Source organism: Cryptomeria japonica, unplaced genomic scaffold (assembly GCF_030272615.1).
Source record: "Cryptomeria japonica unplaced genomic scaffold, Sugi_1.0 HiC_scaffold_288, whole genome shotgun sequence".
In the NCBI taxonomy this organism is placed as follows: Eukaryota; Viridiplantae; Streptophyta; class Pinopsida; order Cupressales; family Cupressaceae; genus Cryptomeria; species Cryptomeria japonica.
The window spans coordinates 82265-107670 of record NW_026729110.1 but is presented as its reverse complement, the minus strand read 5'-3'; the positions used below and the strand labels follow the sequence as shown (position 1 = coordinate 107670).

Genomic DNA, 25406 nt, shown 5'->3' with positions numbered 1-25406 from the left:
TACCACCATCAACCGATTTTCCTATATAAATATTCATATCTGTGTATCATTCCACAAAGAAAAGGCGCATTAATTGAAGGATTCATTACCTTGGTTGGTTCAGTGTACTTCATACATGCCGGCACCCTATTTAGCCATGTCTCAATTTTGGCCTATTTTATGTATGGGTGTATATTTTTCCCTTGTCGTCTCATTATTGATAACCCTTTCGATAGATTTACTATTTTGCATTCTGTCATGTCCTTCATAACGCACCTCAACCTTTCTCTTCTCGAGTTGGGGGCCCCCTTCTGCTCTGCTTTGTTTTTGTTCGTTTTTCTTTTCTTTCTTTGTTTGTGTTGTTGTCTTTTTTTGTCTTGTGTTTTGGAGTCCCGAAACTCCGAGGTCCTGAACTTCTCCTTCGGATCTTCGGACTCCCAGGCTTCCTCTGTGTCCTTGACTATTCTTTCCCTTTGTTTTCTTCGGAATTCCAGGATCTCGGAGTTCCGGGTTTGGAAGAGTTCTTCCATTTCTCGAAACCCCGGAGTACGAGGTTCTCGGGTTTCGCTGTTTGTTTGTTTAGTGTTTGCATTTTTTCGGACATCTGGGTTTTCAAGGTTATGGTGGCCTCTAGCTTCCCCACACCCCAAGATCTCGAAATCCTGGGTTTTCATCCTTCTTCGTTGCTTAGGGATTTCGTGATTTCGGGATCCCAGGAACCTCGGGAACTTAGTTTCCCAAGTTCCTGGTTCCTCGAAATCTAAAGTCATGTGTTTTGTTTGTTCATTGTGCGTCTTTGGTTACCGTGCGTGTGCTTTCGTCTTGGTATCACCGCGTGTTGTCTCTTCAAAAGTGTATCTCAAAAAACTGATCAAATTCCTTTGAGTATGTCAAAATAATTATGTGTTTCTTTATTCATTTGGAGAAATTTAATTTTAATTTGGAAAAATCCAATAGCTCTCATTTCGATGTGATCGTGACAACCCAAATATCACCAAAGACCGTATTTTCTCTCCCTCCCACTCCTCCCACCCACCCCTGCAATGGCATCTACCTATTCCTAATGCCATCTCTTTGTTAATATCATTGACTATCTTTTGAATAATGGTTGTGAGATTCCTGTTGCTTGACCATTACCATGTGCATTCAATCGAATGAATGTATATATGCGATGCTACATATATTAAAATAACTTAATGATACAAATTATCTAATGAATTTGACGCTTCTAAATATTACCAATGTCAAAATAACGGTAACAATTGCATGTGATAATCTTGACAATGACCTTGCAAATGTAGAAAGAACCAAAAATCATTGGGAAGAAGTAGTGCAATGTCCATCGGCTTCAAGAGTCAAAATTTTACAAAGGTACTCAAATGACATTCAAGAAGAAAGACAAACAAGAATACCTGAAAGAGGACAAAACTTAATCAGGTATGGTATAGTACATGACACGACCCATTTTATTGATTGAATAGCATCAAGTATTATCTAATATAAGGAGAGAAAATTTTAGTTCAACGTCAAGATGTCAATAGGTAAGTGATTCCAAAAAATATCAACCGACCTTAAATAGGACCAAGCAAGGATAGTGAAATGTCCCATGGTCATCTCTCAGTTATGTTCTCTTATCCTATAATGACACAAAGTCACTAACTACAAAATCTCTTTTTTCTTATCTCTTCTATTAAAGATTTGTTTAAATTTTCCCTACTATTTTCAACTTGCCTACTATTGTTTCCCTTTTCCCTTCCATTTTTTAAAGAATAAGATCCCTTTTGCCTAATTATTCTTTAAATCACTCATCTTTGATAACCTTTTCTATTTGCATTCCAAAAACTTTCAATGGTGTACGAAGCTTACTACCGATCTCATATATACAATTTCAATTTGAAATATTATCGCAACTCTTTTTGGTGTGATTGTGTCTATGCAAAGAACATCAAGGAGCTTGTTTTTCCATTTTTCACTATCGTTGACTATCTTGTGAACAATGGTTGTGAGATTCCTGTTGCTTGACCATGACCTTGTGGTTGTAATCGTATGTATGTAAATATGTGATGATGGATATAATAAAATACCTTAATGCTACATACAATGTCTAATGAATGTGAACTGTTTAAACATTACCACGGTGAAAATGATGATAACAAATGGATGTAATACTCTCGACAATGACCTTTTACATGTAGAAAGAACCAAAAATAATTCAAAAGAACTATTGTAAATTCCATTGTGTTGTAGAGTCAAAACTTTACAATGCTATTTAGAAAAAATGACTTGAGATAAAACTCGAGAATCAAGACAAACACAAATATATAAAAGCGCATAAATCTCAATCGCCTATGGTGTACTACATGACACGACCTATTTTACTATTAGAATACCTTCAAGTATTATCTATTATAAGGGGAGGGAATTTGAGTAACACCAAGATATGTCAATTAATAGATGATTCTAGAAAAATGTTTATGGATTTCGATTTGGACCATGCAAAGATAATCAAACATCCTATGACTACCTCTAAGTTCTCTTCTCTTATCTCGTAATAACACAAAGTCCCTAACTACAAACTCTCTATTCTAATCTCTTCCATTAAACATTTATTTAAAATGTTCTTAATATTTTTAATCTTGTCTACCGCTATTTTCTTTATCTCTTCTTTCCTAGTCAAAGATGTGATCCCTTTTCCCTAATGATTATTCAAATTACTAATCTTTGATGACAGTTGCTATTCGTATTCCAACAAATTTCAATGGTATATGAAGCTTACTACCGGTCTCATAAGCAATTTTAATTTGAAAAACTGTGATCTCTTTCTATTGTGATTGTGTCTACCCCAAGAACATCAAATATCCTTTTTTTTTCCTATTTTTTGTTATTATCATTTACTATCTTGAGCATAATGGTTGTGAGATTTTTGTTTCGTGATCATTACCCTGTGGGTGTAAGCCAATGAATTTAAATATGCAAGGCTACATATAATAATACAAAACATAGATATGTTTGAAGCAGAATTGTTTTTATAATTATCAATTAATATTGTCTAAGTAACCTTGAAAATTATCGGTATCATTTCATCAATGAAATTGCAAAACACTTTAGATGTAGAGTATTTTATATTCAACCACTTTAACACTCATACTTAAGTAATTAGCATCAATCAAAATATGAGTGTGGATAGTATTTGATTGCGGTTTAATTGTAACTATTGTATTTTGGTTCCATTGTTAGAATGCCTCGTCAATTACAAGAAACCTCAAGGGATAGAAAATGGCACTGGGTATATTAATAGTTTTTTGACATATTTTGCATCATGATTTTATTCTAATAAATTCTATTGTTGTTCTCTATTCGCACAATCCAACGAGATTTCATCAATCGCTTGCTTGTACCCTACAATCCACTAGATAACACTTTTTTGTTGATTTTAGCCTATAGTTCTTCTCTCTTTAGCATAGATGTTGAAGACATTCTTTGTGGGTAGGGAAATCTACAATGGCAAAGCCAACACATATAACACCAAATCACACTGTCGTTGTAGAAATAAAAAGATATTAATCTATCTAGGATTCTTTAGCATGTTAATACATGCATGCACGTTAGTCTTTTGAAACCATATATTTCACGTATAACCACCAATGGGAACGTAACTTCCAAAATAACCTACTAACCAATTTTTAATTAATTATTGAAAAATCATACTAAAAAATAATTTGTAATATAATAATACAAAATTATCCCCTATTAGATTTATCCCAGTGAGTTTTGTGCATTGTAAGAGTTTAACACAACCCTTATCGATACTTTGATGAATCACCTTCACGAATAATCCTCACTGACACAGGAAACACGAGACTAGCTCCATGAACGGATCTCCTAATTATAGAACCCACAAACCTCTACACAACATGAAACGGCGTAGCTTTTCCCAAACCTACTTGTATAATTAGAGAGAAACATTCCTCTGACATTCTAGACCTATCAAATCCCTCTACAGTGTTGCATATGACATAACAATTCTCCTTTGAGACTCCACATATCCCTCGAGTGTTTTGAATCCTTCCTCTATGGTTTAAATGAAGATCAACCAAATGCTGCTCTTTTGTACTAAATAGCAACAATCAAATGTTGATACATCAAGTGCACTCATATGAAAATCCAATCCCCATCTTTTCTTAAGGGGCAAAAATGGAGAAGAATGCTTCTCCTGCCATGAATCACTAATATATTTCCTCCTATATCCATTTCCTCCGACCTCCTGTGTGATCCTATTACACTATCCATTTGATATCTCACTAGAATCTCAAACAATACAACCATCTGAATTTGAAATCTTTGTCAAGTGTAACATAGATGACTTGAACATTTGATTAATGTTGTAACGACACAAAACTAAATTATGATGGCATCCCTTTCTTCTTTTAAACAATCATCCTCGGGTTGGTGGCAGAATTCCCTTCGTCATCAACTCACTACTTTTCGCAATGATGTTTATGTCAATTATTCTGATGTTGTTTCTAAGGATACGCAACCAATTATTCCTAGCTAGTAATCTTCTCCTATCTTGGTTGTTGCGGGTCTGTATTTGGGGTCGCTTTCTTCTTTGTCTACTACTTCCCAGTTGCCCTTGGGAAATGCTACATCTAATTTGCCTTCTATTCCGATTATATCTGCTCCTCTTCATTCCAATATAGAATTACTTTCTTATATGCCTTTGGAGGGACTCTCTCCCTCCTCTTTCCCTTTTGGTTTTAAATTTTGACGGTGACCCATCTTGGACAATTGTACATAGCAGGAAAAAGGGTTCCCTTATTCAACAAAATATATACCCTTATTTAACCACAAGAAAAGATTCAATTATGAAATTTACCTCCAAAATAATCTTTTCAAATACTCCCCTTTAATAAATTCTAAAACTCCTTCAATGTGTGTGTGTGTGTGTGTGTGTTCGTTACACATCTATATTGGTGTATCTTTTATAATGCATAAAAATCACAGTTCAAACCATACACATTTGTCGTCTTATGAATATGTGCCATAACTCCAACTACATGCCCTAGGTAAGTTAATTCTCAATGACAATTAAATATTCAAACAATTCATTTTTCAATAAAAAAAGACATTCTGCTCGTACCTTAATCAGTTTATGTATTTGGTATAAACTTCTGCACTTCACTGGTGTTTAAAATAGAGAGATTAAAGACTAGTGCATTGACTTATTCCATGCCTAAATTTCCTTGTTATACATCAATAATTTCAGGTCTAAAATATCGATCTTTGGCTTCCATATAGGACCAACACATTATTTATAGTGTCTCCTGTCATTACTTCTCTGGGAAAGTGGATTACCTTATACTTTATATTCAAATCGCCTTGGACTTCTTATATCTCCGTCATCAATTAATTCACTATCTTTCTTGCAGATTTTATAATTAAATCAACAGTGGTCTTCCAAATCTATCATGCGGCCAACAACCACCAATTCTTCACCAGTCTAAACTAACCACATGCCGCACATTCCTCCTTCTCTATATCTATTTATTGTAATATCCATGCTATTTCTTCTTCTCCACACGCCTAGGGAAATAAATTCAAAATTTTCTTCTTTGATCATGTACCACGCCTATTCACAAATTTTACACAAGAACCTAATTCACTTCAACATTACCTCTATAAACTTCCATTTCCATTGCAAATATTTATATACCATAATTTAGCTACAACTCACTCATAGGATCAAAACCATTGCATGCTCTAATACCAAGTTAATAATGTTGGAGACAACACAAATAATACCAGATCACAAATTGTTTTTAGAAATAAAAGATATTAATTTATTTTGAATTTTTAAGGATAACTAGTAATGTGTTGTTCCACATTAGGCTTTTTAAAGGCTTATATTTCTCATATAAGCACCTACCAGATCGTAACTTCGCAACTAACCCGCTAACTTACAATTATCTATTTATTCTAAAACCTTACTAAAAAATAACTATTCATTAAGTACTCTAGCAGAAGTAAGCAATATTTAAGAATCGTTTTCTTAAGTCCAACAGAGACTACAAGTGCGAAATTTTTAGTTTCACTTAAATCGTCTTCTCTCTTATTTTTTACTATGAGTTTGCACAATCCTTTCCCTCCTACCAAGTTTGTAGGTTTAATATCAATGTTATAATCTTGTACTTTGACAATCAATTCACTCCTTTCATTGAACCTAATCTCCTATTTAGTAAGAATAATTTTCACTATTCCATCAAGAGCATACACAATTAAATATAATTTTAATATTTAAAATTGAGACTGATTAGTCACCTTTACGGGAAAAAAGGTGTGTTTTCAACCAAATGTACTATTTATAATGGCTTTTTGAAGAAGTTCTCTTGAATCTATTCCCCCATCATTTTTCTAAAGAATTATGATCGGCATGATGTGGTCAGATGCGTGGTGCTTTAAAACAATAAATTTGAATACCATGATGGACTAAAATAGGGGTATTGGCCATGTTACTTTTAAGGCCGTCAAATTCTTTTTTACATAGATAGATCTACTTGAATATGTCATATCCCTTTTAAAACCTGTTTATAATTTTTAGGTCATTCTTTAACTTCATAAAACTTCAAAGGGTGAATTAATTATAGTATCATCAAAAAGGTGACAAGATTATTATAGGGAGATTTTCGTTACAAGAGCATGATCAAAAAGAGGTATTAAGAAATTATAGTAGCTACCTACAAAAATCACTATGAAACCCTCCATTTCAAGCACCCAATAAATAGGAGAGTCTGTGTATAAAACCATAAAATTATAGATGGGAAACCATGAGATAAACCACCCAAAGTGTGATGCCCAAAATCCAAAGCCAAAATTCCAATATGATTTAAGAGGCTATAAATATCATATTCCTTCCCCCTATAATAAGCTCATCATGATCTACTCCCCCACATGGGTGCTTCACTGTCTCCGTTCAAAAATAATTGATTATGCGCTAGAAGCAATCATAAGTTGGTCAAGCGTAACTCACTCTTACAAGGCTATTGTGCATATTAGATGAATTTACATTTCTATTTTGGGAAGCCCGTATTCTAGAGGTCGTAACTTCTTATACAAAAATTTGATTGAGCTATACTTTTTTAAATGATAGAGCTTTGAGGGATATGTGTCTCGTTCATAAGAGAGCTAAGGAAAACCCATCTAGAATTATTTTTAAGTCAAAATATTAAATCTATCGACCGAAATTGAGATTCTATGTTCTCTAACTCAATTTTGTTTTTTGTATTATTAGCATTAGGATGCAAGTTCAAGACACCTTTCCTAAAAAACTTCCACATTTCAAACACCTTGTAAGACAAAAGGCACTACAATCACTATTGACTAATTTTGCTAGGAAAAAATATTCCTCTAGACTAATGTCACCTTCTAAAATTCTCTACGCTCACTACACTTCGCAGCGCATTTGTAACATTTTGAGAAGAGTCAACTTTCTCAACCATCACCCTCTCATGCTCGACTGCCTAATAAAATGGTATTGAACATCAACGTTCTCAATACTCACATGAAAAATTGAGATATTTGTTGGATGTATGCCATAGCCTCTTCAACATCGATCTATAACAGTTCCTTAACTCAGTCCCGCATATGTGCAAAGTTAAATTTTACATTATACTTCTAAACTTACATTACATTAAGTGAGCCAAAAATGAGATTTCAAAACATGTGAGATGGAAAGTTCTAGATTACCAAAGAAAAATTTCTTAAATAAAAACCTAAATGAAAAATGGAAATATCAGTTTAAATAAAGAACTTGGTACCAGACGATGGATCTCCTTGCCCAAGATGTTATTGTGATGTATCAAAAACTTTAAAGGGCTTGCCTAGTTTTTATCCCACGTACAAAATAGGAGATAAGAGCAACTAAAGTAGCAAAGCAAGGGAGACCAAATCATACAAAAATTAAAATTAACTAACTCAAATGATTAAAATAATGAAATAGAAATGAGAAGGTAGAGAAGAGATAATACCTTCGTGAGGCTGAATAACCCCGAATAAAACCTACAATCAGGAAGAGATGAAATGTTGGGGCCCCTTAAGAGATCACAATGAATGGTTGAGCCCCTACTTTAGTTTCTCAACCTCCAAAGGAAGAGATGAAGATTTAAAAAGATGTGTCGTTTTATCCTCTGTGTTTCTAGGAGGTCGAATAATTCATAAAATCCCTGAATTCCAATCCCATGTCCACGGGGAGTCACAAACTAGTGTGTATATGTGTGGTCGAAAAGTTAGTGAAATCCCAAGGTGTCGAGTACAACATAGGATTTAATGCTGATGGATAAAATTACATGAGAAGAATGAGAACTAATCTGTAAAAATAACAAGACCAAATTCACCTCAACTCTTTGGAGAAGCCAAGGCGACCAAGTAGGTTGTAGAGCGTTGCAACGACCTTCAAGAGAGTGTTATAAACGATAGCACATTCGCAAGAAGATTAAAATGCTCAAGATTGTTGCAGTGTGATTTTGATATGAAACATTTAGGGGATGACAAATATATCTTTGACATGGAAATCAATATAGATTGAGTTCAAATTTTATTTTTCTTAGTTATGGTATGCATGTGGAGGCTATTTTGTAGTGGTTATATATGCACGAGTGCAATTTGGTGATTATTCGTTTTCCTATCGATCATAAGTAGTCTTTGAATCAATGTCCTGGGTTAGATAATGATTTTGAGGATATTGATTTTCATATATTTAATATTTACCTCTCTAACATTTTTGTAATGACATACATTGGAAAATGGACACCCATGGGATCTTGGTAGGAATTATTTAGTTATTATTATTTTTTTTATTGGTAAATTATTTGGTTATTATTATTCTCTAGGATACTTTAGATATTGTTAAGAGCATACTTATTTTTATAAAAACAAGTCAGGAATACATCAACGTTGGCATGTTTTCCTTTGTATAGCATATTACAACGATTTGAGTAAGCATACATCTAAACCACAAGTCGCCTTCGGCTAAGCAGCCACGTACAGTGGGATCCAGTCCATAAGGGATTGAACCTGTTGCGAAGGCGGCTCCGGGGATTTCAACCTTGGTGCATGGATTCTATATCACACACCATCGTCCTCACCAATTGAGCTACAACCCTTTGGCATTAAAACCATATTGAATAGGGTAGGTTACATAAATGTGAATGTCAATGCTGGGAGTTATAGCCATTGTTTGTCATAAGATAAATTGGCATTTTTCTTATGAATCGTTTGGGAGATATTTTTGTGAGAGTGGAGCATCTTGTCATAATGGTGGGTGGCTCAGTCGCAAAAAACCTTGATGATGGTGTGATGGTATTAAAGAGTGGTGACTATTGGGGTTGTCTGTTCAGATTATGGGAATTGTTTGTCATCTTTTAAATGATTTAGATTAACTTCCACCCCCTGAAGATAGCATAGAGATTTAAGGCCTTCCCTTTCAAATATATATAAAAGAAAAGAAATCTAATCTTAGATAAAAGAAGAATTATTATTGTTTTGCTAAATTAATCGGCTGTCCAGAACATAAGGCTCCTGTGTTATCTTCTAAACAACTTAAATCGGCTTTAAAGAAAAACGACATTGTCAATAAAAAGTTAAATATTCAAAACGTAGACTGCTTGGTCATTTTTCTAAATAATTTAAATTCACTTACCACTTCGTGAGCCAGATCCAGATGTTCGTGATTGAGACCTAGGAATGAAGGCAAAGGCACGGCCAGTACCATAGCCATCTCACTAGCCAGCATCTCCTGAGCCCACACAAGTTCCGGTTCCAGGGCCAGCAGCGACTTCGTTGCTTACCCAGTTTCTGTTGATCCGATTGGTTAATCAGTCCTATCACCCGCTGTAGTAATCAATTATTCAAAAACCTATTGTCATCTTCAAAACGAGTTAAATTGACTTTATAATTAAAAAATACAAGCAGATCTTCAAAAATCCGAGAATAAACAGTTTCTTTGGAAAAGCTAAATACTCTCCTAATCTCTGTTTCGCTCGCAGTTGTTAAGATACACGTTTTAATTCATTTCACGTTTATATGCAAGACTTATCCGCAGACCAGGCCGATAACGATAAGTCGTCTATCATATTCATTGAATCTGCGGCATCGCAGACCACGTAAGTCGTCTATCGTGTTCATGTTAATTGCTTAGCTCAGTCACATTCCTTCCTGATGTGCATCTATATAAAGAGCTGCGCGCACCACAGCATTGCATAAAAGTAGTAACCAGTAACCAGCAGCCCGTTTCTTCTACTCCTTTTCAAGAGAATTTGTAGTGCAAATTTATAAGGAAAATGGGCGTTCCAGTGATTGACATGAAAAACATAGACGGAGGAGACAGAGAGGTGATCATGGCTGAAATAGCCAAGGCCTGCGAGAGTACTGGTTTCTTTCAGGTGAAAAACACAACTGATCATATTTTCTCATGTGCAAAACTTACTAATTATAGAGAAAACAGAGTTGAAGTGATTTCGTTTTGCGTTTGCAGCTTTTGAACCATGGCATAGAGCATGAACTCATGGACCGTGTAAAGAAAGTTTGCTCGGAGCATTACAAGCTTAACAGAGAGCAGAGCTTCAATGCCTCTTTGCCTGTAAGGTTGTTGAGCAACGCTCTTGACAGCGATAACGCTGATAAGATCGAGAACGTTGATTGGGAAGATGTTATTCAAATACATGAGATGCAGGAGACCAATTCATGGCCTTCCCAACCCAGTGATTTCAAGTACAACTACTCAACTATTTTGTGCACAATTCAAACGTTTCTATAAATATAGAATAGAAAAAATTAATATGAGCATGATCTATATACAAGTGTTTCTGGTTTCTGGATATCGAAAAACTAAATACTAAGACATTATATTGCATTTTTCTCAGGGAAACTATCCAGGAGTTTCGAAACAAGATATTTTCATTGACAGAAAAGCTGTTGGAAGTAATAAGTTTGAATCTGGGGCTAGAGAAAGAGTACCTGAAAGAGGCATTTGCGGGAGGAGAGAAGCCCTTCTTCGGCACCAAAGTGAGCCATTATCCTCCTTGCCCTAGACCGGACCTCATCAAGGGCATCCGTGCACACACAGATGCAGGTGGCCTCATTCTCTTATACCAAGACGATCAAGTGTCCGGTTTGCAGGTCCTCGATGATGGCACTTGGGTTGACGTGCAACCCATTCCATACGCAATAGTTGTTGACATTGGGGACCAGTTGGAAGCCATCACTAACGGCAAATACACCAGCGCATGGCATCGCATTCTACCCACTAAGAATGGCAACCGTTTCTCAGTGGCATCGTTTTATAATCCCTCATATAATGCCAAGGTTTATCCCGCATCTCAACTTACTGCTCAGACCGGTGATGAATTATCGGTTTATCCAGAGTATCCAGAGTATCTGTTTGGAGACTACATGCAGGTTTACAGCCACCAGAAATATGAAGCCAAAGAGCCACGATTCGAAGCTATGAGGATTGTGAATGTAGAATGCCAATAGAATAGAGCTCTATTTACCCCCTCCTCTCCTATTTCTATTTCTGTGGCTACTGTCTTCCATCCATTTTGATATTCCTCGTAATGTATTCCATCCATTTAAGGAATCTTTTCATCCATATATATAAAATTTTATCTATATATATCAAAGTGTTAATTTATATAATTATAAAAGTGTTTCTTATAAAAAGATTCGTATATTGAGTTGTAGTTTGAACTCTTATATTTATCGATGTTTTTCTCTCACATAGAATTATCATAGCTAAGAGTATGTTTAAACATATGTTAGAACATTAAAATAGAAAGCATTCGTAATAATACTAGAATAGTTAACTCGTCTAACCGAACATAAAAGTAATATTATAGGTTTCCAATCATGATGCTTTGTGTATATATCGAAAATTGAGCCTCTCAGTATATTTCAAAGTTGAATATGACTGAAGAATGCAACCTCCCGTTATGTTTTAAATGCAGATATAACTAGCACATATATTCTAAACAAGACATCATTGCCATTAAACGTAACATAACAAAATATGCAAAGACAATTTCACACTAGACATAAGAAATTGAAATGAAACTATTAATTTCTCTACATTCTCAAAAGCTCAAGACCTTCTATTTTTCATGGCTACTTCAATACCTTCTATCATACTCGAGCACTACACTTTTAAGGGAAATATATCTCTTTCTTCCACAATTGCCCACCTACCCTTTATTTTGGGTTTATAAGTGCTTTGGAAACAAAACACAATTAATTCTCTAGTGAACAACACAAGAAACTATTCCATTACAAGCATTCTAGGATAGGAATTTTATAATCAAATACTAACTCTTCTTGTAACTTCAACAAGCATACAGTTGTCGTGAAATTTGGTCAAACGGCTGACATTGTTTGGTTGTAGGCGAGCATTATTTACACCAATTTATGAAGCACATGATGAACGATGTCTGTACATGTCGACTCTCAAATAAAAATGTCTCCTCTTCTACTATTCAGTTGTTTGTACAATCACTACACTAACATGCAAGAACATCTACTATTACGTAAAGATTCTAAATAAGCATGAACATATTTAGTGAGTCAAGTCTATCTTAATCATCAAAATCCATCATCCACGTATAGAGTAATACCAAAACTTAAGGGATATATTCTCTTGATACCTACGGATATAATTATGCCTTAATTTCCAACTTGGATAGTTTCTATTCCTTGTGAATTCCACAACAAAAATTAATTGGTGTACGACTTGATTCTTTATCCTATCTAGTGATCCAACAATATCTTATATAATATAAAATTATTCTAAACATGCCCACGAGAGATAATAATAGATTCGAAGTTTGATCCATCGAATCCATCAGACAATCCTTGAGTTTCTAAGCACAATCACGCATGCCTATTTTCGGTAGCATCTCCCTTACCAATACCACCATCAACCGATTTTCCTATATAAATATTCATATCTGTGTATCATTCCACAAAGAAAAGGCGCATTAATTGAAGGATTCATTACCTTGGTTGGTTCAGTGTACTTCATACATGCCGGCACCCTATTTAGCCATGTCTCAATTTTGGCCTATTTTATGTATGGGTGTATATTTTTCCCTTGTCGTCTCATTATTGATAACCCTTTCGATAGATTTACTATTTTGCATTCTGTCATGTCCTTCATAACGCACCTCAACCTTTCTCTTCTCGAGTTGGGGGCCCCCTTCTGCTCTGCTTTGTTTTTGTTCGTTTTTCTTTTCTTTCTTTGTTTGTGTTGTTGTCTTTTTTTGTCTTGTGTTTTGGAGTCCCGAAACTCCGAGGTCCTGAACTTCTCCTTCGGATCTTCGGACTCCCAGGCTTCCTCTGTGTCCTTGACTATTCTTTCCCTTTGTTTTCTTCGGAATTCCAGGATCTCGGAGTTCCGGGTTTGGAAGAGTTCTTCCATTTCTCGAAACCCCGGAGTACGAGGTTCTCGGGTTTCGCTGTTTGTTTGTTTAGTGTTTGCATTTTTTCGGACATCTGGGTTTTCAAGGTTATGGTGGCCTCTAGCTTCCCCACACCCCAAGATCTCGAAATCCTGGGTTTTCATCCTTCTTCGTTGCTTAGGGATTTCGTGATTTCGGGATCCCAGGAACCTCGGGAACTTAGTTTCCCAAGTTCCTGGTTCCTCGAAATCTAAAGTCATGTGTTTTGTTTGTTCATTGTGCGTCTTTGGTTACCGTGCGTGTGCTTTCGTCTTGGTATCACCGCGTGTTGTCTCTTCAAAAGTGTATCTCAAAAAACTGATCAAATTCCTTTGAGTATGTCAAAATAATTATGTGTTTCTTTATTCATTTGGAGAAATTTAATTTTAATTTGGAAAAATCCAATAGCTCTCATTTCGATGTGATCGTGACAACCCAAATATCACCAAAGACCGTATTTTCTCTCCCTCCCACTCCTCCCACCCACCCCTGCAATGGCATCTACCTATTCCTAATGCCATCTCTTTGTTAATATCATTGACTATCTTTTGAATAATGGTTGTGAGATTCCTGTTGCTTGACCATTACCATGTGCATTCAATCGAATGAATGTATATATGCGATGCTACATATATTAAAATAACTTAATGATACAAATTATCTAATGAATTTGACGCTTCTAAATATTACCAATGTCAAAATAACGGTAACAATTGCATGTGATAATCTTGACAATGACCTTGCAAATGTAGAAAGAACCAAAAATCATTGGGAAGAAGTAGTGCAATGTCCATCGGCTTCAAGAGTCAAAATTTTACAAAGGTACTCAAATGACATTCAAGAAGAAAGACAAACAAGAATACCTGAAAGAGGACAAAACTTAATCAGGTATGGTATAGTACATGACACGACCCATTTTATTGATTGAATAGCATCAAGTATTATCTAATATAAGGAGAGAAAATTTTAGTTCAACGTCAAGATGTCAATAGGTAAGTGATTCCAAAAAATATCAACCGACCTTAAATAGGACCAAGCAAGGATAGTGAAATGTCCCATGGTCATCTCTCAGTTATGTTCTCTTATCCTATAATGACACAAAGTCACTAACTACAAAATCTCTTTTTTCTTATCTCTTCTATTAAAGATTTGTTTAAATTTTCCCTACTATTTTCAACTTGCCTACTATTATTTCCCTTTTCCCTTCCATTTTTTAAAGAATAAGATCCCTTTTGCCTAATTATTCTTTAAATCACTCATCTTTGATAACCTTTTCTATTTGCATTCCAAAAACTTTCAATGGTGTACGAAGCTTACTACCGATCTCATATATACAATTTCAATTTGAAATATTATCGCAACTCTTTTTGGTGTGATTGTGTCTATGCAAAGAACATCAAGGAGCTTGTTTTTCCATTTTTCACTATCGTTGACTATCTTGTGAACAATGGTTGTGAGATTCCTGTTGCTTGACCATGACCTTGTGGTTGTAATCGTATGTATGTAAATATGTGATGATGGATATAATAAAATACCTTAATGCTACATACAATGTCTAATGAATGTGAACTGTTTAAACATTACCACGGTGAAAATGATGATAACAAATGGATGTAATACTCTCGACAATGACCTTTTACATGTAGAAAGAACCAAAAATAATTCAAAAGAACTATTGTAAATTCCATTGTGTTGTAGAGTCAAAACTTTACAATGCTATTTAGAAAAAATGACTTGAGATAAAACTCGAGAATCAAGACAAACACAAATATATAAAAGCGCATAAATCTCAATCGCCTATGGTGTACTACATGACACGACCTATTTTACTATTAGAATACCTTCAAGTATTATCTATTATAAGGGGAGGGAATTTGAGTAACACCAAGATATGTCAATTAATAGATGATTCTAGAAAAATGTTTATGGATTTCGATTTGGACCATGCAAAGATAATCAAACATCCTATGACTACCTCTAAGTTCTCTTCTCTTATCTCGTAATAACACAAAGTCCCTAACTACAAACTCTCTATTCTAATCTCTTCCATTAAACATTTATTTAAAATGTTCTTAATATTTTTAATCTTGTCTACCGCTATTTTCTTTATCTCTTCTTTCCTAGTCAAAGATGTGATCCCTTTTCCCTAATGATTATTCAAATTACTAATCTTTGATGACAGTTGCTATTCGTATTCCAACAAATTTCAATGGTATATGAAGCTTACTACCGGTCTCATAAGCAATTTTAATTTGAAAAACTGTGATCTCTTTCTATTGTGATTGTGTCTACCCCAAGAACATCAAATATCCTTTTTTTTTCCTATTTTTTGTTATTATCATTTACTATCTTGAGCATAATGGTTGTGAGATTTTTGTTTCGTGATCATTACCCTGTGGGTGTAAGCCAATGAATTTAAATATGCAAGGCTACATATAATAATACAAAACATAGATATGTTTGAAGCAGAATTGTTTTTATAATTATCAATTAATATTGTCTAAGTAACCTTGAAAATTATCGGTATCATTTCATCAATGAAATTGCAAAACACTTTAGATGTAGAGTATTTTATATTCAACCACTTTAACACTCATACTTAAGTAATTAGCATCAATCAAAATATGAGTGTGGATAGTATTTGATTGCGGTTTAATTGTAACTATTGTATTTTGGTTCCATTGTTAGAATGCCTCGTCAATTACAAGAAACCTCAAGGGATAGAAAATGGCACTGGGTATATTAATAGTTTTTTGACATATTTTGCATCATGATTTTATTCTAATAAATTCTATTGTTGTTCTCTATTCGCACAATCCAACGAGATTTCATCAATCGCTTGCTTGTACCCTACAATCCACTAGATAACACTTTTTTGTTGATTTTAGCCTATAGTTCTTCTCTCTTTAGCATAGATGTTGAAGACATTCTTTGTGGGTAGGGAAATCTACAATGGCAAAGCCAACACATATAACACCAAATCACACTGTCGTTGTAGAAATAAAAAGATATTAATCTATCTAGGATTCTTTAGCATGTTAATACATGCATGCACGTTAGTCTTTTGAAACCATATATTTCACGTATAACCACCAATGGGAACGTAACTTCCAAAATAACCTACTAACCAATTTTTAATTAATTATTGAAAAATCATACTAAAAAATAATTTGTAATATAATAATACAAAATTATCCCCTATTAGATTTATCCCAGTGAGTTTTGTGCATTGTAAGAGTTTAACACAACCCTTATCGATACTTTGATGAATCACCTTCACGAATAATCCTCACTGACACAGGAAACACGAGACTAGCTCCATGAACGGATCTCCTAATTATAGAACCCACAAACCTCTACACAACATGAAACGGCGTAGCTTTTCCCAAACCTACTTGTATAATTAGAGAGAAACATTCCTCTGACATTCTAGACCTATCAAATCCCTCTACAGTGTTGCATATGACATAACAATTCTCCTTTGAGACTCCACATATCCCTCGAGTGTTTTGAATCCTTCCTCTATGGTTTAAATGAAGATCAACCAAATGCTGCTCTTTTGTACTAAATAGCAACAATCAAATGTTGATACATCAAGTGCACTCATATGAAAATCCAATCCCCATCTTTTCTTAAGGGGCAAAAATGGAGAAGAATGCTTCTCCTGCCATGAATCACTAATATATTTCCTCCTATATCCATTTCCTCCGACCTCCTATGTGATCCTATTACACTATCCATTTGATATCTCACTAGAATCTCAAACAATACAACCATCTGAATTTGAAATCTTTGTCAAGTGTAACATAGATGACTTGAACATTTGATTAATGTTGTAACGACACAAAACTAAATTATGATGGCATCCCTTTCTTCTTTTAAACAATCATCCTCGGGTTGGTGGCAGAATTCCCTTCGTCATCAACTCACTACTTTTCGCAATGATGTTTATGTCAATTATTCTGATGTTGTTTCTAAGGATACGCAACCAATTATTCCTAGCTAGTAATCTTCTCCTATCTTGGTTGTTGCGGGTCTGTATTTGGGGTCGCTTTCTTCTTTGTCTACTACTTCCCAGTTGCCCTTGGGAAATGCTACATCTAATTTGCCTTCTATTCCGATTATATCTGCTCCTCTTCATTCCAATATAGAATTACTTTCTTATATGCCTTTGGAGGGACTCTCTCCCTCCTCTTTCCCTTTTGGTTTTAAATTTTGACGGTGACCCATCTTGGACAATTGTACATAGCAGGAAAAAGGGTTCCCTTATTCAACAAAATATATACCCTTATTTAACCACAAGAAAAGATTCAATTATGAAATTTACCTCCAAAATAATCTTTTCAAATACTCCCCTTTAATAAATTCTAAAACTCCTTCAATGTGTGTGTGTGTGTGTGTGTTCGTTACACATCTATATTGGTGTATCTTTTATAATGCATAAAAATCACAGTTCAAACCATACACATTTGTCGTCTTATGAATATGTGCCATAACTCCAACTACATGCCCTAGGTAAGTTAATTCTCAATGACAATTAAATATTCAAACAATTCATTTTTCAATAAAAAAAGACATTCTGCTCGTACCTTAATCAGTTTATGTATTTGGTATAAACTTCTGCACTTCACTGGTGTTTAAAATAGAGAGATTAAAGACTAGTGCATTGACTTATTCCATGCCTAAATTTCCTTGTTATACATCAATAATTTCAGGTCTAAAATATCGATCTTTGGCTTCCATATAGGACCAACACATTATTTATAGTGTCTCCTGTCATTACTTCTCTGGGAAAGTGGATTACCTTATACTTTATATTCAAATCGCCTTGGACTTCTTATATCTCCGTCATCAATTAATTCACTATCTTTCTTGCAGATTTTATAATTAAATCAACAGTGGTCTTCCAAATCTATCATGCGGCCAACAACCACCAATTCTTCACCAGTCTAAACTAACCACATGCCGCACATTCCTCCTTCTCTATATCTATTTATTGTAATATCCATGCTATTTCTTCTTCTCCACACGCCTAGGGAAATAAATTCAAAATTTTCTTCTTTGATCATGTACCACGCCTATTCACAAATTTTACACAAGAACCTAATTCACTTCAACATTACCTCTATAAACTTCCATTTCCATTGCAAATATTTATATACCATAATTTAGCTACAACTCACTCATAGGATCAAAACCATTGCATGCTCTAATACCAAGTTAATAATGTTGGAGACAACACAAATAATACCAGATCACAAATTGTTTTTAGAAATAAAAGATATTAATTTATTTTGAATTTTTAAGGATAACTAGTAATGTGTTGTTCCACATTAGGCTTTTTAAAGGCTTATATTTCTCATATAAGCACCTACCAGATCGTAACTTCGCAACTAACCCGCTAACTTACAATTATCTATTTATTCTAAAACCTTACTAAAAAATAACTATTCATTAAGTACTCTAGCAGAAGTAAGCAATATTTAAGAATCGTTTTCTTAAGTCCAACAGAGACTACAAGTGCGAAATTTTTAGTTTCACTTAAATCGTCTTCTCTCTTATTTTTTACTATGAGTTTGCACAATCCTTTCCCTCCTACCAAGTTTGTAGGTTTAATATCAATGTTATAATCTTGTACTTTGACAATCAATTCACTCCTTTCATTGAACCTAATCTCCTATTTAGTAAGAATAATTTTCACTATTCCATCAAGAGCATACACAATTAAATATAATTTTAATATTTAAAATTGAGACTGATTAGTCACCTTTACGGGAAAAAAGGTGTGTTTTCAACCAAATGTACTATTTATAATGGCTTTTTGAAGAAGTTCTCTTGAATCTATTCCCCCATCATTTTTCTAAAGAATTATGATCGGCATGATGTGGTCAGATGCGTGGTGCTTTAAAACAATAAATTTGAATACCATGATGGACTAAAATAGGGGTATTGGCCATGTTACTTTTAAGGCCGTCAAATTCTTTTTTACATAGATAGATCTACTTGAATATGTCATATCCCTTTTAAAACCTGTTTATAATTTTTAGGTCATTCTTTAACTTCATAAAACTTCAAAGGGTGAATTAATTATAGTATCATCAAAAAGGTGACAAGATTATTATAGGGAGATTTTCGTTACAAGAGCATGATCAAAAAGAGGTATTAAGAAATTATAGTAGCTACCTACAAAAATCACTATGAAACCCTCCATTTCAAGCACCCAATAAATAGGAGAGTCTGTGTATAAAACCATAAAATTATAGATGGGAAACCATGAGATAAACCACCCAAAGTGTGATGCCCAAAATCCAAAGCCAAAATTCCAATATGATTTAAGAGGCTATAAATATCATATTCCTTCCCCCTATAATAAGCTCATCATGATCTACTCCCCCACATGGGTGCTTCACTGTCTCCGTTCAAAAATAATTGATTATGCGCTAGAAGCAATCATAAGTTGGTCAAGCGTAACTCACTCTTACAAGGCTATTGTGCATATTAGATGAATTTACATTTCTATTTTGGGAAGCCCGTATTCTAGAGGTCGTAACTTCTTATACAAAAATTTGATTGAGCTATACTTTTTTAAATGATAGAGCTTTGAGGGATATGTGTCTCGTTCATAAGAGAGCTAAGGAAAACCCATCTAGAATTATTTTTAAGTCAAAATATTAAATCTATCGACCGAAATTGAGATTCTATGTTCTCTAACTCAATTTTGTTTTTTGTATTATTAGCATTAGGATGCAAGTTCAAGACACCTTTCCTAAAAAACTTCCACATTTCAAACACCTTGTAAGACAAAAGGCACTACAATCACTATTGACTAATTTTGCTAGGAAAAAATATTCCTCTAGACTAATGTCACCTTCTAAAATTCTCTACGCTCACTACACTTCGCAGCGCATTTGTAACATTTTGAGAAGAGTCAACTTTCTCAACCATCACCCTCTCATGCTCGACTGCCTAATAAAATGGTATTGAACATCAACGTTCTCAATACTCACATGAAAAATTGAGATATTTGTTGGATGTATGCCATAGCCTCTTCAACATCGATCTATAACAGTTCCTTAACTCAGTCCCGCATATGTGCAAAGTTAAATTTTACATTATACTTCTAAACTTACATTACATTAAGTGAGCCAAAAATGAGATTTCAAAACATGTGAGATGGAAAGTTCTAGATTACCAAAGAAAAATTTCTTAAATAAAAACCTAAATGAAAAATGGAAATATCAGTTTAAATAAAGAACTTGGTACCAGACGATGGATCTCCTTGCCCAAGATGTTATTGTGATGTATCAAAAACTTTAAAGGGCTTGCCTAGTTTTTATCCCACGTACAAAATAGGAGATAAGAGCAACTAAAGTAGCAAAGCAAGGGAGACCAAATCATACAAAAATTAAAATTAACTAACTCAAATGATTAAAATAATGAAATAGAAATGAGAAGGTAGAGAAGAGATAATACCTTCGTGAGGCTGAATAACCCCGAATAAAACCTACAATCAGGAAGAGATGAAATGTTGGGGCCCCTTAAGAGATCACAATGAATGGTTGAGCCCCTACTTTAGTTTCTCAACCTCCAAAGGAAGAGATGAAGATTTAAAAAGATGTGTCGTTTTATCCTCTGTGTTTCTAGGAGGTCGAATAATTCATAAAATCCCTGAATTCCAATCCCATGTCCACGGGGAGTCACAAACTAGTGTGTATATGTGTGGTCGAAAAGTTAGTGAAATCCCAAGGTGTCGAGTACAACATAGGATTTAATGTTGATGGATAAAATTACATGAGAAGAATGAGAACTAATCTGTAAAAATAACAAGACCAAATTCACCTCAACTCTTTGGAGAAGCCAAGGCGACCAAGTAGGTTGTAGAGCGTTGCAACGACCTTCAAGAGAGTGTTATAAACGATAGCACATTCGCAAGAAGATTAAAATGCTCAAGATTGTTGCAGTGTGATTTTGATATGAAACATTTAGGGGATGACAAATATATCTTTGACATGGAAATCAATATAGATTGAGTTCAAATTTTATTTTTCTTAGTTATGGTATGCATGTGGAGGCTATTTTGTAGTGGTTATATATGCACGAGTGCAATTTGGTGATTATTCGTTTTCCTATCGATCATAAGTAGTCTTTGAATCAATGTCCTGGGTTAGATAATGATTTTGAGGATATTGATTTTCATATATTTAATATTTACCTCTCTAACATTTTTGTAATGACATACATTGGAAAATGGACACCCATGGGATCTTGGTAGGAATTATTTAGTTATTATTATTTTTTTTATTGGTAAATTATTTGGTTATTATTATTCTCTAGGATACTTTAGATATTGTTAAGAGCATACTTATTTTTATAAAAACAAGTCAGGAATACATCAACGTTGGCATGTTTTCCTTTGTATAGCATATTACAACGATTTGAGTAAGCATACATCTAAACCACAAGTCGCCTTCGGCTAAGCAGCCACGTACAGTGGGATCCAGTCCATAAGGGATTGAACCTGTTGCGAAGGCGGCTCCGGGGATTTCAACCTTGGTGCATGGATTCTATATCACACACCATCGTCCTCACCAATTGAGCTACAACCCTTTGGCATTAAAACCATATTGAATAGGGTAGGTTACATAAATGTGAATGTCAATGCTGGGAGTTATAGCCATTGTTTGTCATAAGATAAATTGGCATTTTTCTTATGAATCGTTTGGGAGATATTTTTGTGAGAGTGGAGCATCTTGTCATAATGGTGGGTGGCTCAGTCGCAAAAAACCTTGATGATGGTGTGATGGTATTAAAGAGTGGTGACTATTGGGGTTGTCTGTTCAGATTATGGGAATTGTTTGTCATCTTTTAAATGATTTAGATTAACTTCCACCCCCTGAAGATAGCATAGAGATTTAAGGCCTTCCCTTTCAAATATATATAAAAGAAAAGAAATCTAATCTTAGATAAAAGAAGAATTATTATTGTTTTGCTAAATTAATCGGCTGTCCAGAACATAAGGCTCCTGTGTTATCTTCTAAACAACTTAAATCGGCTTTAAAGAAAAACGACATTGTCAATAAAAAGTTAAATATTCAAAACGTAGACTGCTTGGTCATTTTTCTAAATAATTTAAATTCACTTACCACTTCGTGAGCCAGATCCAGATGTTCGTGATTGAGACCTAGGAACGAAGGCAAAGGCACGGCCAGTACCATAGCCATCTCACTAGCCAGCATCTCCTGAGCCCACACAAGTTCCGGTTCCAGGGCCAGCAGCGACTTCGTTGCTTACCCAGTTTCTGTTGATCCGATTGGTTAATCAGTCCTATCACCCGCTGTAGTAATCAATTATTCAAAAACCTATTGTCATCTTCAAAACGAGTTAAATTGACTTTATAATTAAAAAATACAAGCAGATCTTCAAAAATCCGAGAATAAACAGTTTCTTTGGAAAAGCTAAATACTCTCCTAATCTCTGTTTCGCTCGCAGTTGTTAAGATACACGTTTTAATTCATTTCACGTTTATATGCAAGACTTATCCGCAGACCAGGCCGATAACGATAAGTCGTCTATCATATTCATTGAATCTGCGGCATCGCAGACCACGTAAGTCGTCTATCGTGTTCATGTTAATTGCTTAGCTCAGTCACATTCCTTCCTGATGTGCATCTATATAAAGAGCTGCGCGCACCACAGCATTGCATAAAAGTAGTAACCAGTAACCAGCAGCCCGTTTCTTCTACTCCTTTTCAAGAGAATTTGTAGTGCAAATTTATAAGGAAAATGGGCGTTCCAGTGATTGACATGAAAAACATAGACGGAGGAGACAGAGAGGTGATCATGGCTGAAATAGCCAAGGCCTGCGAGAGTACTGGTTTCTTTCAGGTGAAAAACACAACTGATCATATTTTCTCATGTGCAAAACTTACTAATTATAGAGAAAACAGAGTTGAAGTGATTTCGTTTTGCGTTTGCAGCTTTTGAACCATGGCATAGAGCATGAACTCATGGACCGTGTAAAGAAAGTTTGCTCGGAGCATTACAAGCTTAACAGAGAGCAGAGCTTCAATGCCTCTTTGCCTGTAAGGTTGTTGAGCAACGCTCTTGACAGCGATAACGCTGATAAGATCGAGAACGTTGATTGGGAAGATGTTATTCAAATACATGAGATGCAGGAGACCAATTCATGGCCTTCCCAACCCAGTGATTTCAAGTACAACTACTCAACTATTTTGTGCACAATTCAAACGTTTCTATAAATATAGAATAGAAAAAATTAATATGAGCATGATCTATATACAAGTGTTTCTGGTTTCTGGATATCGAAAAACTAAATACTAAGACATTATATTGCATTTTTCTCAGGGAAACTATCCAGGAGTTTCGAAACAAGATATTTTCATTGACAGAAAAGCTGTTGGAAGTAATAAGTTTGAATCTGGGGCTAGAGAAAGAGTACCTGAAAGAGGCATTTGCGGGAGGAGAGAAGCCCTTCTTCGGCACCAAAGTGAGCCATTATCCTCCTTGCCCTAGACCGGACCTCATCAAGGGCATCCGTGCACACACAGATGCAGGTGGCCTCATTCTCTTATACCAAGACGATCAAGTGTCCGGTTTGCAGGTCCTCGATGATGGCACTTGGGTTGACGTGCAACCCATTCCATACGCAATAGTTGTTGACATTGGGGACCAGTTGGAAGCCATCACTAACGGCAAATACACCAGCGCATGGCATCGCATTCTACCCACTAAGAATGGCAACCGTTTCTCAGTGGCATCGTTTTATAATCCCTCATATAATGCCAAGGTTTATCCCGCATCTCAACTTACTGCTCAGACCGGTGATGAATTATCGGTTTATCCAGAGTATCCAGAGTATCTGTTTGGAGACTACATGCAGGTTTACAGCCACCAGAAATATGAAGCCAAAGAGCCACGATTCGAAGCTATGAGGATTGTGAATGTAGAATGCCAATAGAATAGAGCTCTATTTACCCCCTCCTCTCCTATTTCTATTTCTGTGGCTACTGTCTTCCATCCATTTTGATATTCCTCGTAATGTATTCCATCCATTTAAGGAATCTTTTCATCCATATATATAAAATTTTATCTATATATATCAAAGTGTTAATTTATATAATTATAAAAGTGTTTCTTATAAAAAGATTCGTATATTGAGTTGTAGTTTGAACTCTTATATTTATCGATGTTTTTCTCTCACATAGAATTATCATAGCTAAGAGTATGTTTAAACATATGTTAGAACATTAAAATAGAAAGCATTCGTAATAATACTAGAATAGTTAACTCGTCTAACCGAACATAAAAGTAATATTATAGGTTTCCAATCATGATGCTTTGTTTATATATCGAAAATTGAGCCTCTCAGTATATTTCAAAGTTGAATATGACTGAAGAATGCAACCTCCCGTTATGTTTTAAATGCAGATATAACTAGCACATATATTCTAAACAAGACATCATTGCCATTAAACGTAACATAACAAAATATGCAAAGACAATTTCACACTAGACATAAGAAATTGAAATGAAACTATTAATTTCTCTACATTCTCAAAAGCTCAAGACCTTCTATTTTTCATGGCTACTTCAATACCTTCTATCATACTCGAGCACTACACTTTTAAGGGAAATATATCTCTTTCTTCCACAATTGCCCACCTACCCTTTATTTTGGGTTTATAAGTGCTTTGGAAACAAAACACAATTAATTCTCTAGTGAACAACACAAGAAACTATTCCATTACAAGCATTCTAGGATAGGAATTTTATAATCAAATACTAACTCTTCTTGTAACTTCAACAAGCATACAGTTGTCGTGAAATTTGGTCAAACGGCTGACATTGTTTGGTTGTAGGCGAGCATTATTTACACCAATTTATGAAGCACATGATGAACGATGTCTGTACATGTCGACTCTCAAA

The 25406-nt window shown here is 34.8% G+C and overlaps 2 protein-coding genes across 2 annotated transcripts; both read left to right on the top strand.

Moving 5' to 3' along the window:
- Positions 1 to 10259: 10259 nt before the first annotated feature.
- LOC131057174 (1-aminocyclopropane-1-carboxylate oxidase-like) lies at positions 10260 to 11636 on the top strand. Its single transcript, XM_057991360.2, has 3 exons — positions 10260 to 10415; positions 10508 to 10743; positions 10896 to 11636. Exons 1-3 carry the CDS (start codon positions 10314 to 10316, stop codon positions 11506 to 11508), a joined length of 951 nt encoding a protein of 316 aa, XP_057847343.2. The 5' UTR covers positions 10260 to 10313; the 3' UTR covers positions 11509 to 11636.
- Positions 11637 to 23243: 11607 nt separating this feature from the next.
- LOC131064060 (1-aminocyclopropane-1-carboxylate oxidase-like) lies at positions 23244 to 24566 on the top strand. Its single transcript, XM_057998086.2, has 3 exons — positions 23244 to 23345; positions 23438 to 23673; positions 23826 to 24566. The coding sequence occupies exons 1-3, from the start codon at positions 23244 to 23246 to the stop codon at positions 24436 to 24438; spliced, it is 951 nt and encodes a 316-aa protein (XP_057854069.2). The 3' UTR covers positions 24439 to 24566.
- The last annotated feature ends 840 nt before the right edge of the window (positions 24567 to 25406 follow it).

Coding starts and splice junctions, on each gene's coding strand:
- LOC131057174 (XM_057991360.2), top strand. CDS start 10,314: ATGGGCGTTCCAGTGATTGACATGAAAAACATAGACGGAGGAGACAGA. Junction 10,416..10,507: donor AGAGTACTGGTTTCTTTCAG/GTGAAAAACACA, acceptor TTGCGTTTGCAG/CTTTTGAACCATGGCATAGA. Junction 10,744..10,895: donor TCCCAACCCAGTGATTTCAA/GTACAACTACTC, acceptor CATTTTTCTCAG/GGAAACTATCCAGGAGTTTC.
- LOC131064060 (XM_057998086.2), top strand. CDS start 23,244: ATGGGCGTTCCAGTGATTGACATGAAAAACATAGACGGAGGAGACAGA. Junction 23,346..23,437: donor AGAGTACTGGTTTCTTTCAG/GTGAAAAACACA, acceptor TTGCGTTTGCAG/CTTTTGAACCATGGCATAGA. Junction 23,674..23,825: donor TCCCAACCCAGTGATTTCAA/GTACAACTACTC, acceptor CATTTTTCTCAG/GGAAACTATCCAGGAGTTTC.